This window comes from Benincasa hispida, chromosome 6 (genome assembly GCF_009727055.1).
Source record: "Benincasa hispida cultivar B227 chromosome 6, ASM972705v1, whole genome shotgun sequence".
NCBI lineage: Eukaryota > Viridiplantae > Streptophyta > Magnoliopsida > Cucurbitales > Cucurbitaceae > Benincasa > Benincasa hispida.
In genome coordinates this window covers 35954597-35974411 of record NC_052354.1, presented here as the reverse complement: position 1 = coordinate 35974411, position 19815 = coordinate 35954597, and the positions used below count along the sequence as shown (strand labels likewise).

At 40.9% G+C, this 19815-nt stretch overlaps 1 protein-coding gene and 1 long non-coding RNA gene across 8 annotated transcripts; one reads left to right on the top strand and one right to left on the bottom strand.

The window, feature by feature from the left end:
- The first annotated feature begins 1308 nt into the window (after positions 1–1308).
- LOC120079039 lies at positions 1309–3174 on the top strand. Its single transcript, XR_005482204.1, has 2 exons — positions 1309–2160; positions 2885–3174. It is a non-coding gene; the product is annotated as an uncharacterized LOC120079039 (long non-coding RNA).
- LOC120079038 (pentatricopeptide repeat-containing protein At5g57250, mitochondrial) lies at positions 2644–16850 on the bottom strand. Of its 7 annotated transcripts, none has more exons than XR_005482202.1 (2): positions 3470–3531; positions 2644–3211 (listed from the first exon to the last, which is right to left on the bottom strand). XR_005482202.1 is itself a non-coding variant. In XM_039033223.1 (2 exons), exon 1 carries the CDS (start codon positions 16698–16700, stop codon positions 13437–13439), a length of 3264 nt encoding a protein of 1087 aa, XP_038889151.1. In that variant the 5' UTR covers positions 16701–16850; the 3' UTR covers positions 2644–3211; positions 13237–13436. The 7 variants fall into 7 exon arrangements, 3 of the variants coding, with proteins under 3 accessions (XP_038889151.1, XP_038889148.1, XP_038889150.1); XR_005482201.1 differs by having other exon boundaries at positions 2644–3361; positions 3470–3530; XR_005482200.1 differs by having other exon boundaries at positions 2644–3371; positions 3470–3526.
- Positions 16851–19815: the final 2965 nt, after the last annotated feature.

Below are 19815 nucleotides of genomic sequence, written 5' to 3'. Positions count from 1 at the left end.
ATGATTACCTTTTGACTTAATTCATTTTGATATTTGGGGTCCTGCTCCCACTCCCACTGTCAATGGCTATCGATACTTTGTATTCATTGATGATTATTCTCAATTTACTTGGATATAGTTTCTAAAATGTCATTCTGCCTTTTCTCAAATCTACATTAACTTTGTCAATATAGTTCAAACACAATTCTCACGAACCATCAAAGTCCTTCGTACAGATAATGCAATGGAGTACAAGAACTCAATTCTCCTCTCTTTTCTCAACCAATAGAGCACTCTTATTTAATGCTCTTACCCTCACACTTCTCAACAAAATGGTCAAGCAAAATGTAAACATCGCAATATTTTGGATTATGTTCATGCCCAACTTCTCTTTACTTCTTGTCCTAAGAAGTTTTTGGGTGAAGCTGCACTCACTTCTATTTATGTCATTAATCATCTTACTTCCTCTATACTTCAAAACATCTCCCTTTTGAACGTCTCTATAGTACTTCTCCTTCTTACTCTCACCTTAAAGTTTTTTGTTGTCTCTGTTTTGTTCTTTTAACAATCAGCATAAATGGTAGGCAAAGATGGAGCAGGAGTGGGGGAAGACATCAGAGAAATATCAGAGGTCATATGATTACAACAAGCAGAGTTAAGAAGCCAAGAATTACCTGATTTGGCTACAATGGCCAAGAAATTCGAAAAAAAATACCTTTTCTAATAAGCCTAGAACATTATTGATTGGAAATCTAAGAAAAGAAATAACAGTAGATGAGGATGCAGCAACAATAGATGATGAACTAGCGTTAAATAAGTTCCTTGGTTTTGTGGATTTATCCGAGGATCAAGGTGGTCAAGTGGAGCAATTTTCCAAAATATGACCACATTTGTGACAATACCTACACTCAATTGTAGGACAGTGAATAAATTTATGACCATGTGATGCGTAGCAAGGAGCGACTCATAATATTTCACCATTATAAAAGATGAAATAAGGGGAAATTACTCTTTTGGTCCTCAAGTTTTGTAGGATATGTGTGTTTGGTTCTTGAGTTTTTAAAATGTAACTTTTTAGTCTCTAAGTTTATAAGAAAAGACTCATTTGGTCACTGAGTTTTCAAAATATACCTTTTTAGTTCTTAAATTTTTAAAAATAGGTTTCAAAAGTCTCTAAAATAACTTCATACTATTATTTTAAATAATTATATTACATTTTAAATTAGAAGAATAATTTTTAAAAATCACATCATGTCTAAAACTATTTTTTTTTTCAATTTTAAATATCAATAATTATTTTTTAAAAAATCAAATAAAAAATACTTCAAGGACCTTTTAAACCTATTTTTATAAACTTTAGGACTAAAAATGTATATTTTGAAAACTTGGGGACTAAATAGACCTATTTTTATAAACTTGAGGATTAAAAAGATACATTTTTAAAACTTAAGAAAAATCAAATATTCTTCCAAACTTGGAGACTAAAAAGGTAATTTTTCCAAGAAATAATCAACCAAAGTGGGTGAACCAATGCAGTCAAACCAAACCACTGAACCAAAGTAAGCCAGGCCGAAGTGAATCGAATGACTAAACCGGACCGGGCTGAATGAACTCAAACAACTAAACCGGACCGGTCCAAACCTGCTGTAGAAAATGTTTAGGTCACTTCACAACGAGCCACGAGGAGGCAGTTCTTAGATCTGTCGTGAACAAGGGGCAGATCTGAGAGGATGAACGAGAACTGATCGGATCTGAGAGGATGAGATCTGAACGAGATAGTAATAAAACTTTCAGATTTGGCGAGATTCGAGCGATAATACAGTTGGATTTCAAGGAGATATGTTCTGAGCTGTTGAGATATGAACGAAATTAGTCGGATCTGAGCGGCAGTGAGATCGAAGTGGCAGTGAGATCTGAACGGATCGAACTTGTGCGCGAGGTTTGTGCGAAGTTGTGGAACGAGGGACTGCTGCGAGATCAGATATGACCGTACGGAGCTTGGTGACCTGTGCGAATGGAGCAGGAGTGACAGAGCTGCGAAAGCAAACCTGTGCGTGAGGTCGACGGCGGTGCAGATCTGCGCACGGCGTCGACGGAGATTAAAAATCAGTGCGAGGGTCTGTGCAAGGGCAGATATGTGAACGGCGGAGGAGCTGGTCGACGGCGACGTGGTTGACGGCGGTACTGATTTGGACCAGCTAAAACCTAATTGGCTCTGATACCCATGATAAATCTTGTATATTATTTTTTTTTCTTGATAAGAAAGAAAGTATAAATTAGCCTAAGTATAGGGATCCTAAATTGCTAATTTTTATATAGAAAAGAAATTGATACTATAATCGAGCAAAAAAAAATCAAACAAAAATAAAACACTATGCACGTGTGAAGATGAAAAAATTGACATGCAAATAAAATTGAAAAAAAATACACACGTGATGAGTGTTTCAAGATCATGTTTCAATTTTAAAAAAGTATGTGATACGCTCTCTTTTTATCATTCTCATTTTGCCACCCATCATAATTTTCCTAAGATATATTAAGAGCAATATTGAAAAACTTAAAATTACTACCACCAAAATAAATTTCCGATCATTCAAAATTAATTTTAGTTATATAAAATTAACTTTAAAAATGTAAAAATAAATTAGGATAAAACGAACACAATTTTCAAAAATCAAATAATTATCCATCGAAAAACAAAAAACATGAGCCTCCCCACTTGTTCTAAAGTTGATCTTTACAGCCACACATATATTTCAGACAAATTACATCTAACATCCTATTTAGTTTGTTCCAACAGATACAAAAAATATATATATATATATTACAACCACAAACTTTTACCCTTTTTTTGTTCTAATTAACCAAAAATCATCTCATCATTGGTATACCATGGCTACTGCAGGTATTCTAATATTGTGCCCCCTACCGGCCTTCAATAGAAACTCACTGAAACTATATGCTCCTGTCACTGATCGCGCTGTGGAAGTAACTGAAAATGTGCTCTTGACGAAACCGAATTGTAAAGTCATTGTTGGAGGATTCACTTCTATGGCAACAGCAGGGTTCATCCTTGCAGTGATTGTATAGGTTTCTTCCTCAGCAACATTTGTTACTGAGCGAGAAACAGTCATGGCGACGGTTAAGTTGCAAGGTTAGTTTGTAGGGTTGTGTAACTTGTAAACGTTGATGCCCGCCCTCGTGCACAAAAACCCCAAGTAATCTTCAGAACCTGAGAATTAGCACAAATTCAATATGACCTGAGCCATCACACACAAATTCGAAAAACTACTCTGAGATTTAGATTTCCAGGTTTTGGATGTATATGGCTGATGCCTGGTCAATAGCTGCAACCATATCAGCGACAAATCCTCCAAAATTCCTGTAGAGAGCTTTATTTACAGTAATTCAATGCATAGAAATTCAAGTAAAACGTTTACAAGGAAAATGATACAGCTGCTTTAAATTGAGCCATTTCTATCTCCCTCACCTAGCACAGGGAGCGCAATTGCGGCTGAATTCCCAAACAACCTGACTCGTTGACAGTGCCTTCTGGTGCAATAGGATTCGAGCACAATGGGACTCTCTCACCCTCTTCAATGCCCCTTCTAAGGCACTTGTGCCCAGTCCCCTCTGCTAAGGACGCTTCTCCATACTACAATTCGGACGCGGAGGGCACTTGATTCTCAAGATTGGCCCTTCCCGGTTCACTTGCCGTCGCTAGGGGAATCCATGTAAGTTTCTTTTCCCCGGCTTATTTCTTTACCAAACTCACCACCAGGTATTCTCATGGGGATTCCATCATTTCTAGCTACAATCGCTGCTGTATGGCTGGTACAGTAGAATGTAAAGTGAATAAAAATATATATCATTCAACTCCATAATAAAATGAACAAAGCGTATTTCAACTCATTTCTCGTGTAAGAGGAGCATCTTTGAAACAGCGAGAAACAGAAGCAGAAAATGATTAAAAAACACTCATTTTGAATAAAGCTTTTACCCCAGTTCCAAAGATTTCTACTAGAATATTCAGTGCAGTAACATTAATTCCAAAGATTTCTAGACGAGTTTCGACCAGCGAAGTATGGTTAACATCCACCAGCTTTTCCTTAGATGCATGGACATAAACAGAGAATTTCACTTCATGACCCTGAAAAGAGATGGGAACAGGAGACCAAATCCTAGCGTCCCTACTCCCTGGAAAAACACGCTGGTTTTGCAGAAAGGAAAAAACAACCATCACATAAATCACCTGTCAGAAAGAGGATATTGAAGAAGAGGGATCAGAAGGAGAAGACAAAATAGAATCCACTGAACGATGCTTCTTCTGAGAAAGATGATATAAATGAGGAAACAACTCACGCAAGAGTTTATCACCTAACGAACAAACCTCGCAAAGTAAACTTTCATGCCTTCCCAAACAGAGCATCTAACAAACTGAGAGAAGAAAGGGAAACCATATGCAATAGCATTCCAGAGGATTTTACAAAGTCCTTCAGAACCACAACTTGCCACCCAGTTGGAAGGGTGCGGACCATTTCTATTCACAATAACTTTGGGGAGTTTGGACCAAAATGCATCAGGCTCCTAAATAAGCGTCACAACCACTTAACCAACAAGGTCTCGTTACATAATCTCAGGCTCCCAATCCCTAAGCCTCCTAATTCTACTTCTTGCACCATGAACTTCCACTTAACCAAATGTAACCCTCCCCTCACCGACCCCTTCCCACAAAAAAATTTGTATAAATCTCTCAAGGGATTTACTCATAGACATCGTAATTTTGAACAGAGACAAGAAGTAACTGAGGATTCCACTCAACACCGAGTAAATTCGGGTGAGTCTTCCTCCTTTAGAGAAAAATGCATATTTCCAATTAAATAGTCCTTTCTAAATTTGGTGTAAGATAAGATTCCAGAAAATCTAACTCCACAAATTACCCCCAAAGGAAGCCCAATATAAGAGGACAGAATTGACACACCTCATGTAACGCCCCAGGCCCAGGATTCGGACCAGGATTCAGAATCCGGATTCGGCACCTGATGGCTCCAGCATTCCTCTGTGTCCCCTGCGACCTGGCTACGCCATCCTCACTTGCCTTGAATGCTTCTAGAAGTGAAAGTTGTCCCCACAAACCAACACGGGTCCTTTCAACATGCTTTGTCCTCATTCACATGCATCCTAGGAAAATTCCCAGGAGATCACCCAATATAGGATTGCTCCAAGCTAAGCACGCTTAACTTTGGAGTTCTTATGATTGAGCCACCGAAAAGAAAGGTGCACCTTGTAGCTGGTCAAACAGGTCATCGATTCTAGGAAGCGGGTACTTATTTTTAATGGTCACCTTATTCAACTCCCTATAGTCTATGCATAAACTTAACGACCCATCCTTTTTCTTCACAAACAACATTGGTGCACCCCACGAAGAAACACTGGGTCGTATGAACCCTTTATCAAGCAGTTCCTGCAATTGAACCTTCAATTCTTTCAATTCTGCCGGAGCCATTCTGTACGGTGCTTTGGATGTAGGAATAGTGCCTAGCTCTAGTTCGATCGAAAAGTCAATCTCCCTTGGTGGAGGCAATCCTGGAAGTTCTTCCGGAAATACATCGGGATAATCTCTCACACTGGTTCAGAGGTTAGTGCAACCTCGGTTTCTCTTGTGTCAACTACGCTAGCCAAGATACTCTAGACACCTTGGTTAATCAATCTCTTGGCCTTAACCGTTGAAATCACCTTGGGCAAAACTACTATCCCGACCCCTTTGAACTTAAAGCTGGCTTCTCTAGGGGGTTAAAATTCACCTCCTTACGCGAACAATCTATACTAGCATGGTTGGCAGCCAACCAATTCATGCCTAGAATTACATCGAAATCACGCATGTCTAATACTATCAGAGTCACATCAAGGGTGCGGTTTGCTATTTCTAACTAACATGCTTTTATCTTTTCATTTGCTATCATAATTTCTCCTGACGGTGTAGACACTGACAAAACATAGCCCAAAGGTTCCAAAACTAACATGGCATGCTTTACGAACAACGAAGAAATGAAATAATGGGACGAGCCAGAGTCAAACAATGTCAAGGCATAGTGGTCCAAGATTGGGAGCTTACCTGTCACCACTATTCCCGAGTACTCAGCTTCCCGAGACTGGTGGCATAGACCCGACCCTGCTGCTGCTGTCGGTTTGAACTACCCTGATGCGAACTCGAGGGCTGACCCCCCGCACTTCCGGAACCACTACTAGGGCATTTGGTCTGCCATATGCCCTATCTGCTTGCATCTAAAACAAGTCCCTGTGCCAATCAGACAGCGTTCCCCAATTACGCTTTCCACATGCTTGCACATTGGCCTTTCTCCTCCAAACTCCTCGGCGAAATAGTAACCTGTCGTTGGGCATTGCCCTACTGACCTGCTTGTACTCTGGACCTTCTGCAGAGGTCCCGGAGCTTTCTGCTAAACTTTCCTCTTCTAGCCAGGGGTCGGTTCCTCCGTCAGGGACTTCAGGAATTCTATCCCTGAAGGACAACTCGCGTGCTGCCGCTCGAAAAGGTTGCGACGTGGTGGGCGGCTCCAGAGCTTGCACAATGCCTCGCACCCCGTCTCGGAGTCCTTGCACAAACCTTTCGACCCTCCTTGCTTCGGTAGACACCAGGTCAGGGCGAAAACAAGACCAATTTGTCAAACTCCTCTTCATACTCTTCTACTGTCATGGTTCCCTGCTTCAAGTCATGAACTCAGCCTGCTTGTTCTGTACCTCACATGAGCAGAGAAGTACTTCTCGTAAAACAGCTCCTTGAACTGATCCACCGTGGCTTGCCTCCACCGGCTTCTATCATTCTCTCAGTCGAGCGCACCAACGTTGGCATTGTCCGATGAGAACGAAAGCGGCACACTGCAGCTTCTACTCTTCTGGACACCTCATGTTACTGGAAGATCCCCTCAACAGTGGACAACCACAATTCTGCATTTGTGGGGTCTTCAGGGATCCGTTAAATATCGGGGATCATACTTCTGAAATCTCGCATGTAATCCAGCTTCCAAAGAAGGCCTGCCACGGTCCCGACTCGTGGCCCTATCCTGATTCTGATCTGGTGGTAACGGGACTGACGAGGATGGCGCCTGCTGTGACTGTACGTGCTGGGCTATCTGCTCAAGCCACCATGCCCCTTAGCTGTTCCCATCACAAGCTTGCGTGACGACGTTCCAATAGCTGCAGCCATAACCATATATACTACTAGAATTTCTAAGGACGACGGTCCTGGCAGGGGCAACAGTTGAAGCTCGAGGCCTGCTTCTTGGTCTAACCCTCTGCCAAGTTGACCTAGAGGGTCACCAGGTGGCGGGTCCCGCACCTCTTGGCTCTGCACCTCGGGTTCTTGCAAGTCGGGGTCCCACTCCCCAACTACTTTCCTGCCTCGACTGCCCCTTCCTCTAGTTCGTGGTGCCATACTTGGTGACCACACGTAGCACTTTAATACACATTAGCAGGGTAAACCATTAAACGATTGCACCACAAGTAGGATTTCATATATATATATATATTCCTAAAGGTTTTTTTTTTTTTTTTTTTTAAAACAACATACCCGACGATGACGAAAGATCCATTTGTGGCCATAAGGAATAGATTAGACTCACGATGTAAGTCAGTCTACAGAACCTAAAACTTAGGCTCTGATACCAACTGTAACGACCCTAGTTTCCTACTTAATTCTAGGACGCTACTTCATGCATGCATAGGCTTAACCATACATTTTCTTTTAAACCATCAAATAAAAGCCGAATTTTATTTAATAATGCTCGAATGAGCAAAGATAAGAAAACATAATTAAATGATAATAAATAAACTAAACAAAAAATAAATAAAATAAAAATTTACCGTTCGGGGTACCCCTAAACCCTACTTTAAAATGAAGGAAATTAAAATAGTCAAATAATAAAATGATGTATTTTGCATGAAAGTGTAAGACACCTAACTCCTAAACCAGATTTCAAAACCAGCAGTAAATCACTTACCTGTCCCAAACGAAACCTTACTTTGCTCAAAAACTCCCTTCACCGCCACACGTTCCCCGAACAAAAGAATCAGGCGGAACCAACCACGAATCGGCAACAACCGGCACTGTTCTGGTGTGCGATCGAACAAGGTGAGTGATCTGACGCGCGCTGGGCTTTGGCTATCAACAGAAAAACTGATGCGCGGCGGATGAATAGAGGCAGAAGAAGAGCTCGACGCGGCTGGAACGCTTGCGGTCGAGTGACTGGGGTCAGTCGAAGCTAACGACCGGAACCAAAGGTCGAGCAGCGGACGGGGAAGAAAACGATCGGCGATCGCGGCTGGATGTCGAAGGTTGGCCGGTAAAGAAGGAGGCGGCGACGACTGCACAGTGGGGGGGGGGAGGGGAAGAAGAAAAAGAAAAAAAGAAATCATTTTTTTTTTTCTTCGGCACGTAGCCTTGAGGTCCCCAACCTTTATAACCCTAATTCCCTCTTCCTTTCCCAAATTAACCAACGATTTTCTTTTTCTTCCCTCTTTTTTTTTTTTTAAAGTACAAATCTTTGGGGCGTCACACTCTTCCCCCCTTTAATAAACTTTCGTCCTCAAAAGTTCTAATCCTGGAAGAGCTCTGGATGCAGTGCCCTCATCTCGTCCTCTCGCTCCCAAGTTGCTTCCTCAAACTAATGGCTCTACCACAGCACCTTCACCAGTGGCACCTCTTTGCTGCGCAAAACTTTCACCTCCCTGGCCACAATTTGTGCAGGCTTCTCCTCGTAACTCAAGTTTTCATTCAGCTGCAAGGGCTCAAAGTCCACCACATGAGACGGGTCCGTTAAATACTTCCTCACCTCCCTGGCCACATTATGGACCGCGGAGAGAGACGGTGGCAAGGCCAAACGGTAAGCCACAGAGCCGACCCGTTCCAAAATCTCGAATGGCCCTACAAAACGTGGACTTAGCTTACCCTTCTTCCCGAATCTCAGGGCACCCTTCATCGGCGCCACTTTCAGGAACACCTTGTCACCTGCTTCGAACTCCAGATCTTTACGCCTAACATCCGCGTAACTTTTCTGTCTACTTTGGGCTGCTAGCATTCTAGCCTAATCTTCTGCATGGCTTCATTCGTCAACTCCATTAACTCAGTTCCCACCAGTTTCCTCTCCCCAATCTCACCCCCAGCAAACAGGAGACCTGCAACCTCTGCCATAAAGAGCTTCAAACGGCGACATGCCAATGGTAGTCTGATAGCTATTATTATAAGAAAACTCTGCCAAATGTAAGTGGGAGTCCCAACCCCCTGAGAAATCCAACGCACAAGCACGTAACATGTCCTCCAACGTCTGATTTAAACGTTCTGTTTGCCCATCAGCTTGGGGGTGAAACGTTGTACTGAAGTTCAACCGCGACCCTAAAGCTGTCTGGAGGCTCTTCCAAAAACTGGAGGTGAAACGAGGGTCCGTGTCGGACACAATTGACACTGGCACACCATGCAACCTTACTATCTCCTTCATATATAACTGAGCCCACTTACTCACCGCGTACGTGAGCTGTCCTGGAATAAAATGTGCCACCTTGGTGAGTCTGTCTATCACAACCCAAATCACCGAGAAACCCTTTGTTGTCCTAGGCAACCCCGTAATAAAATCCATAGCCACGCTCTCCCATTTCCACTCTGGCACATCCAATGGTTGTAGCAAGCCTGCTATCCTCTACCTCGGGGCCTTCACCTGTTGACAGACTAAACATCTACTAACATAGTCAGCTATCTCCCTTTTCATATTAGGCCACCAGTAATACCGCTTCACATCATGGTACATTTTGGTACTACCTGGGTGCATCAAGAATGGAGAGTTATGAGCTTCTGTCAACAGTTCTCCTTTCAAGCCATCATCTGCTGGGACGCACAACCGTCCCTGAAACAAAAGACCCTTGTCCACTGACACAGAAAATTCACTTGCATGACCCGACCCTACCTGACAACACTTCTGAACCAGGTCGGGATCACCCTGCTGTGCAACAATAATCTGTTGCCTCAAGGTTGGTTGCACTATCAACTTGGCAGAGGGTTAGACCAAGAAGTGGGCCTCGAGCTTCAACTGTGCCCCTACTAGGACCGTCGTCCTTAGAAATTCCAGTAGAATATACGACTATGGCTGCAGCTGTTGGGAACGTCGTCAAGCAAGCCATGGTGGGATAGCTAAGGGGCATGGTGGCCGAGCAAATAGCCCAGCACGTACAGTCACAGCAGGCGCCATCCTCGTCAGTCCCGTTACCACCAATTCAGAATCAGGATAGGCACGATTCGGACCGTGGCAGGACCTTCTTTGGAAGCTGGATACCTGCGAGATTTCAAAAAGTATGATCCCCCGACGTTTAACGGGTCCCTGAAAGACCCCACAAATGCAGAATTGTGGTTGTCCACTGTTGAAAGGATCTTCCAGTACATGAGGTGTCCAGAGGAGTAGAAGCTGCAGTGTGCCACTTTCGTTCTCATCGACAATGCCAAGCGTTGGTGGCGCTCGGCTGAGAGAATGATAGAAGCCGGTGGAGGCCAAGCCACATGGGATCAGTTCAAGGAGCGATTTTACGAGAAGTACTTCTCTACTCATGTGAGGTACAACAAGCAGGCTTGAGTTCATGACTTGAAGCAGCAGGAACCATGACAGTAAAAGAGTATGAGAGGAGTTTGACAATTGTCCTTGTTCCGCCCTGGACCTGGGTGCTTACACGAAGCAAGGAGGGTCGAAAGGTTTGCACAAGGACTCGAGACGGGGTCGAGGCATTATGCCAAGCTCTGGATCCATCCACCTCGCCGCAAAGCCTTTCGAGCGCAGCACGTGTGGGTTGTCCTTCAGGGGATGAATTCCTCAAGTCCTGAACGGAGGAACCGGCCCCGGCACAGAAGAGGAAAGTTGAGCAAGAAAGCTTCGGGACCTCCGAAGAAGGTCATGAGTACAAGCAGGTCAGTAGAGCAGCCCAAAGACAGGCTACTACTTCAGGAGGAGTTTGGAGGGAAAGGTCAGTGGTGCAAGTAATGTGGGAAGCGTCATTAGGAACGTTGTCTGAATTGCAACAGGAACTTTTTCAAATGTAAGCAGATAGGAACTATGGCAGACCAATGCCCAGTAGTGATTCCAAAAGTGCGGGGTGTTCAGCCCCCGAGTTAAGCATCGGGGGTAGTTCAAAACCGACAGCAGCAGCAGGTCGGGTCATGCACCAATCGTCGGGAAGCTGAGCACTCGAAAAACAGTGGTGACAGTACATTCCAATCTTGGGGCCACTAAAATGCCTTGACTTGTTTGACTCCTGGCTCGTCCCCTTTCATTTCTTCTTGTTCATAAAGCATGCCATATTATTTTGGAACCTTAGGCTATGTTTTTGTCAATGTCTATACACCGTCAGGAGAAATTATGATAGCAAGTGAAAAATAAAAGCATGTCAGTTAGAAAATAGCAAACCGCAACCCTTGATGTGACTCTGATAGTATTAGACATGCGTGATTTCGATGTAATTCTAGGCATGAATTGGTTGGCTGCCAACCATGCTAGTATAGAATGTTCTCGTAAGGAGGTGAAATTTTACCCCTAAGAGAAGCCAGCTTTAAGTTCAAAGGGGTCGGGATAGTAGTTTTTCCCAAGGTGATTTCAGCAGTTAAGGCCAAGAGATTGATTAACCAAGGTGTCTAGAGTATCTTGGCTAGCGTAGTTGACACAAGAGAAACCGAGGTTGCACTAACCCTCTGAACCAGTGGTGAGAGATTATCCCGATGTATTCCGGAAGAACTTTCCAGGATTGCCTCCACCAAGGGAGATTGACTTTTCGATCGAAATTCCTACATCCAAAGCACCGTACAGAATGGCTTCGGCATAATTGAAAGAATTGAAGGTTCAATTGCAGGAACTGCTTGATAAAGGGTTCATACGACCCAGTGTTTCTCCGTGGGGTGCACCAGTGCTGTTTGTGAAGAAAAAGGGATGGGTCGTTACGTTTATGCATAGACTACAGGGAGTTGAATAAGGTGACCATTAAGAATAAGTACCCGCTTCCTAGAATCGATGACCTGTTTGACCAGCTACAAGGTGCACCTTTCTTTTCGGTGGCTCAATCATAAGAACTCCAAAGTTAAGCGTGCTTAGCTTGGAGCAATCCTATGTTGGGTGACCCTCCTGGGAATTTTCTTAAGATGCATGTGAGTAAGGACAAAGCATGTTGAAAGGACCTGTGTTGGTTTGTGGGGACAACTTTCACTTCTAGAAGCATTCAAGGCAAGTGAGGATGACATAGCCAGGTCGCAGGGGACGCAGGGGAATGTCGGGGCCATCAGGTGTCGAATCCGGATTCTAAATCCTGGTCCGAATCCTGGGCCTGGGTCGTTACAGATGGTATCAGAGAGGAACCTCTCCCAGTAAGATGTGGTTTGGGGACGAACCAAGCGGAAGCTGGTGGGTATGTAACGACCCGAGTTCAGGAGGGGTACATGAATGAACCGATATCGCATCTGAATGAGAGGGATCCTAAGGACATGAAAGTATGGTTAAGAAAGGGTTAAAAGAATTGAAAGTTACTACCTATACCAACAAGGTGCACCTTCCTTTTCGGTGGCTCAATCATAAGAACTCCAAAGTTAAGCGTGCTTAGCTTGGAGCAATCCTATGTTGGGTGACTTCCTGGGAGTTTTCTTAAAAAGCATTCAAGGCAAGGGGGATAACATAGCCAGGACGCAGGAGAATGCCGGGGCCATCAGGGGCTGAATCCGGATTCCGAATCCTGGGCCTGGGGCATTACACCTCACTCCCAACCAAAGATGCCCAAGAACTTAATTTGGCAGGAAAACAGTCAAGACCTATGATGGAACTTTCACCCTTGTTCATTTTAAACTCAAATAGAACACATTCCGAGCACACTGGCAACAAAATTAACACAATCAACAAGATTAAACTCAAATAGAACACATTCAGAGCACACCGTTATAAATGAACAAAGGCAACAAATGCATAATGTTTTTAGCAGAAACTAAGATACTTTTTAATCCAATGGAATTCCATAAATCTAAAAGAAGATTAAGCACTTATAGCAGAATTAACACGATCAACTAAAAAGCTTCCAAGCGTACTTTCCAAGATAAATATACATTAGGTTTTCATTTACATGTAAAATATATATTTACTCAACAATTCATATTTCAAGCAGACAATCAGACAGAATGCATAAGATTACAGCAACGTATCTTGCATATTAATAACAAATCATGTGTACCTGTCCGGAGTAATGCTACTCTTTTCACATTCGTGGAGAGGGAACCCCTTGAAGTGAAATAATCAAGACCATTTCTGTTACGCAATCAACCTCCATCCAGGTCAGAGAGAATTTCCTTTGCCCATGGTGGACAGAAATTCTTTTTCTTTTCCCCCGCATCGAAGAAGCCGAAGTACTTTCTGCTTTCCTATTCCGTACAATTAGCCTCTGTCCAAACTGGAAATTACTTTCTTCACTAATTGAGTAGCCTTTTGAACATTTCCTTCAGAACAAAAGGAAGAAAGTAGAGGATAGTATAAGTTAAAGTCCTCAAAATGAGGCCTCTTTTCCAGATTCTCATACTCCACGTTTTCAACTGTATGAACATTTGAGGATCCAAAACTTGGAAGTGTAGGGACGCATGAGTAGGCTTTGGGTCCAAAATGAACAACATCTACAGATCTCTTGTCATTTATATGCAACTTATGAGGTTGATTGTATATAGTAGAATGCCTCTGAGCAGAGAAATATATAGAGCCAACTTCATTAAGAATGGTGTAGGCTTCTAAGATACGTCCTTCCTTGCATAAATGGGTGAGGGCGCTTCCTATAGACTCAGTTTTGATCTCAGTATCAACCTTGCTAATCAACTCCATTACCGATTGGGACTGTATCATCTCGTAGAGTATATCCCTTGCTTCTTCCATTCTTCCCTTGGCACAAAGACCTCTTATCAAATATAAGAAGCCCAAAAAATCAGGTAAAATGCCTTTATTCTTGAACTCAAAAAAGAATGAAAGAGCACCTTCCAAATCACCCTTTCGGCAATAAGCCTTAATTGCAGAGCTCACAGAGAATTCATCAGGATTAAAAACTCCTGTCCCCAATTCATGCAAAAGCTGAAAGGCTTCTTCAATTTGACCAATCCTGATGTAACCATCAATCAGTGAATTGTAAATATGAGTATTTGGTCTAAGACCTTTCGGGATCATCCTCTCAAACAACTGCCTTGCATCTTCCAGGTATCCTTCTCTGCATAAGGAGTCAATTAGAGTCCCATATGTGATTTCAGTAGGTATCAAGCCAATTCTTTCCAGTGAATCAAAGAGCCGGAATGCTTCGATAAGACGACTTTGGAGGCACAGTCCCTTTATGATTATATTATAACAGATAATATTCAACTTCATTCCATTTGTCTTGGCAAAAACACAAATATCCAATGCTTCGCTCATTTGTCCACCTTTACAAAGACCATGAGCCAGAGTAGAATAATCAAATATGTCACCAAGCAACAGATTACTTCCACGCTTCACTACAAGGTTATAAGCATCAAAAAATCTTCCTTCTCTTACTAGCACTTTAAACATGGTATCAGGTACCATAAATGTTGAAAATTTCTCTTCCATTTTCTTTAAATTTGGAAGAGTGAACCTCGTGCATTGAAAATCTACAATAATCTGCTTAACAATGGGCTCAGATAGGCCATATTCTTTCAAAAAGTTACTGAAAATAGGCCAACTTATCCATGTCTTTCCTTCACTATTCAACGCTTTTATGAGCAAATAAAATGTTTTCTTTTCAAGAAGCAAACGGGTTCTCATCATCCTTGAATAAAATTCACTCGCCATCTCTGAGAAACCTCTCTTGCATAGAAACCGAATAGCATCATTGCATGTAACATTGTATACATCTTGTTCCACCTTTTCCATCCCATACAGTGCTTCGCAAAGCCCAGCTGCACCTTTTTCTTCAAAAACGGTTCTGACAAGCAACTTACACACACTTACATCCAAAGTCAGAACTTTGAGGTTCAGTTCAATAAAGACCTCAAAGGCCTTTTCTCCTCGACCTTCTCTGCATAGTGCTTTTATAATACTATTGTAAACAGCCACTGAAGCACATGACGCTAACTTGAACTCATTGAATATCTCAACTGCTTCATCTATCCTACTAATATTACAATATCCATTAATCATTGTATGGTAAGTAATAGAATTTGCAGCCAGACCAATTTCTGGCATTCTCTTGTAGAGTATATAAGCATCTTCAAATGCGCCAACCATAAACAGTGCTTTGATCAGAACATTACACATGATAACATCCAGAGAAATCCCAGCATCTTCCAGTCTTGTCTTTGTTTCAAAAATTCCAGTGATGTTTCGTTCTTGAATGTATCCATGTAATAGTGTACTATATGTAATAACGTCACCATGTAAGCCCTTTGATAGTCTATCTGCCTCAGACGTTCTCCCCCATTTGCAAAGTCCATTAATTACAGTATTGTATGTAACAAGACTCAATTTCATCCCTCTTGTTTCCATTTCATCAAGAAGACCAAAAACACGATCAAAATCTCCCTTTCTGCAACATCCATCAATCAGAGTTGCATACATAAATTCATCAACCTCCATCTCCAAACCCTTAACCATTTCAAAAAGAGAGAAAGCTTCCTCCAGTTTCCCTTTGTTGCAAAACCCTAGCATAATCACCGTATACGTAACCGAACTAGGTTCTAATCCCAACTTCTTCATCCTCTCTAAAATCCCAAATGCCTTCTCCACATTTCCCAACTTGGAAAGAGCATGTATCAAAATAGTATAACTTATCATATCAGGTCTTATTCCCTTCTCAACCATTTCCCTGTTCCTTTTGAAAACATCCAATAACAACCCTTCAGCAATATACCCACAAATCCAACAACTATAGAAAACAACATCAAATGCTAAATTTTCCTTCTCCATTTTACAAACCAAATCCGAAACTTCATTAACTCTATGCAACTTACAGAGTGCGCTAATCAGCGCAGTATAAGTCACCAAATTAGGTTTCAAGTTCCCCAATGTTTTAGCGTTTTCGAAAAACTTCAAAGCCAATTCCGGTTTTCCAATATTACAGAACCCAGAAATTACAGAACTACAGGCAAAATTATCAAAAGGGTAGTTCACATTCTCATCAGACATTAGCTCTAGAATTTCAACTGTCTTGTCCATCATTCCAAGAGAACAAAATTTATGAATCAACTCACAGAAAGTGAAAGAAGAAGGCAAAATACCATGATTTCTCAAGCAATCCTGCAATACCCACAATGCCTTTTCTGGGTCTTCTTTGTTGACACAAAGTCCTCGTATCAACAAGTTCCAAAGGCGATTTCGATGAAAATTTGAAGAAACCGGCATCTGGGTCTTCAATATTTGCTCTGCATCGTCATATTTGTGGGATTTGAGGAGTGCCCATATGAGAATCAAGTGAGTTTTGGAGTTTCCCTTGACTTGGTTGGCATTTATTTGGTAAAAAAAATGGATGACATAGTCGAATCTGCGATTGTGGTAGAGAAAACGGAAGAAGAGATTGATGGATTTCAGAGTAGGAGCGAAGCCGGTTTTTAATAAGGTTTGAAGACATGGAGTATTAGAGGAACCGTTGGAAGAGGAAGTAAAAGAACGAACAAGTTTGGGACTGAAAATGTTGAAAAGAAGAAGAAGCATGGTTCCAAAGGATTAGAGTTTGGAAACCACCTCCATGAATCCTCTCTCGCAGCCGTCGACGATCCCACTGAGAACGGCCACGGCTTTTTGGATTTTTTTTTTTTTTTCTTTTTTTCTTTTTTTCGCTAGATTATAAATGATCTTTGTTAAAATGCCATAAAAAAATACCATCAACTTTCAAAATGGTAAGATTACCTCTCAACTTTAATAAAGGTTTCAAATATATATTGAAGTAGAAATACTTTAGAATTTAGGATAAAAATTGAGATTTAAAATAGTGTGACAATAATTTAGAACGAAAATTTGGATCACAAGGTCATTTTAGGTTATCGCTACATAATTTTAAGTCTCTATTTCTGTTCATTTTTATTCCAATAATACTTTTGAAAGTACATGGGGTTTTTTAAACAAATGATAAAATGTAAGGGTATTTGTTATAATTTTGTCGTGTCCATCAATTTTGTTTTTTAAATATTCATGATCTTTTAAGTATGTTTGGGGTATGGCTTGGGTTGAGTTAAAACTAACTCAATATTTAGCCTACCAACTTTACAAGTCGATGGTAAATAATTCAACTCCACCAACTTTAACGTATTCACTCCCGAAGTTTGCACATTTATCAACGAAGTCCACCTTCCACTCGTTCTCTCTCCCTCTCTCCAATATCTCCAATGACTCAACCTACGGGTTACTGGCGACGACCAACTCTGATGACATGCTCCGACGACTACTTTTGGTAACCACCTCTGATGCCAAGCTCCCGTAACAACCATATACCCCTGACTTAATAACTCAACTCTGCACCCTACTTTAGATTAAACAACTTTTCACTCCAAACACGAACTTCTTAACTCCACATACATATTAACTCCAGACTTCGTAACTCAACTCAACGTCTCAAATAGCTCCTTAAGGATAATATCACTCCATAATTTCCTAAATTTTAAAATTATCTTTTGAGTAGAGATCTATTTGACCATTGGGCTAAAAACTAACATGGTGGTGATGTGGAGTGACATTTTCCTAGATTAAGTATGAAAGCACTATATTCAGACATGTCAACTTTGCGTCCAGCGTTCTAATAATTGTTTTACTCCAAAGGAAGTTTTGAAATACTTATAAAAGATCATTAAAGGATCTTGCATCTATTGAAAGAATATAAGTCCTTTTTAAATAAATAACAAAATTGTGGGGTATTTTTTTTATAAGTTGAATTATATATATATATATAATAGATCAAACTCCACGACCCTAACACTTTGTTGTGTCCAATTTTGTTCAAATTAATGTACGCACCAACATATACAAATATACACTGATAAACTTCTATCAATGTTTATCAGTGATAGTTAGTTTGTTGTAACTCAATTAAGTTTTCTTATTGAATGAACTTCTACAACTTAGATGTGGAATTTCTATCAGAGTATATACTGAATAAATAATGAGAAAAAGGTAAATATCACTACTAGAGAGTCTAGCATTAAAACTTCATACAAATTGAATTTCTTCAAAATTCCATACTTTATCACTAGTAGTTTGTTATACACTAACAAAAGTTCATCATTGTCTATCAATAATAAACATTGATAGACCATTTTCACTGTCTATCACTAATAATTCTTCTTCTTTGTATACAACCCAATAAGAAAATAAATCATGGTCTATTAGTGTGTATGAGTGAAGTATGGAATTTTTCTTATGTATATCACATGATCCCAAGTTGAGCTTCACTATGAATTGTTTATCATCATCCATTACTTGGTATTCAATGCTGCTGATGGAACCAACCTAATAAATAAAAATGGAAAAAGAAATCAGTATTTACAAATGTACCAAAGATAGATACTAATAGTAGTCTATCACTATCTATCAAAGATGGATAGTATAGAAGTCTATCACTGCCTATCACATATACGTTGGGATTGGTGTCCTAATTCTCTCGAAGTCTCGTAGTTTGTAAACGGTTCGTAAACACATTGTTATTAATAAAATAAGTGTTATCTTATTTGCATTTACTCATATCTAATAAACCAAGTCGTGGTTATTTCATGTAAACTTAAGCATGTATGTGAGACATACAAGTGGATCATGCTTTAAGTAATAACCTAAATGGTCTGTAGTATAAGGATAAATGAGGGATACCTTATCCTGGTAATACAAGTGTTGTAACGTGCGATAAATGGTCTGATCTGACCATTCATGTGGAGACATGCGAGCGGGGGTGTCCTATACAAAGAGTTTGTATAAGACCGGATCACGAGATGATTAATCTCTTTATATAACGTCGTTAATAATTGAGACTTACATGTCACTACCAAGACCATAGGTTACATGACCTTAATCCTGAGTGTATTGGGAATTCTTGCCTATGAGGGCAGTCCTTTGATTAGTATGGGTGAGAGTGGCCAGATTGTCAACTCAACATGCCTACCTTTTTGGGGATTTGTCTGATTGAGGAGCTGGGAACTCAGTTAAACAAGACAGAATTCACTTCTTCCCCGAAGTAGGGATAAGTAGATAAATTGCTCCCTTAAGGGCTGATTCTGGGTTTTGAACATAGTGGACATACCCTCTCTTTGGAAGAGATGACTCAGTCATAGTAGGACTATGACTTATTGTTCATTAGAGGAATCAGTGATACTTAAAGAGTTAGATGTAACTACAGGGGAAAAACGGTAAATTGGCCCAACTGTACTTATGAACGATTTGTGAAGGGTTATCGCATTGTTGATTGGTTAATATGGACACAGAAATATATCTATAGTGAGAAGAATGCAGTTGTAGGTCTTTAGTGAAGTGCCTGACAGTTAACGGATGGTGGATCTTGTGACTAAAGAGTTTAGTCAGTTATTCACGTACCGTTGGAGCTTCAAGCTACAGGTCCATAAGGTCCCATTGGTAGCTCAATGGGTTCAAGTTGAGAATCAAATTTTGGGGTTAGTTTGAAGTGTTCAAATTAACAAGAAGAAATTCAATTATATGTGATATAATTTGTGTGATGTATGAGATACATTAATTTGAGAATTTAAATAAATATGATTTATATTAAGTACCATAAAATAGAAAAAGAACTATGATTTATATGTTTCATGAGATGAAATATTAAAATTATAGG

What these genes read in the sequence shown, in the direction of transcription:
- LOC120079038 (XM_039033223.1), bottom strand. Translation starts at nt 16,700, where the DNA reads ATGCTTCTTCTTCTTTTCAACATTTTCAGTCCCAAACTTGTTCGTTCT.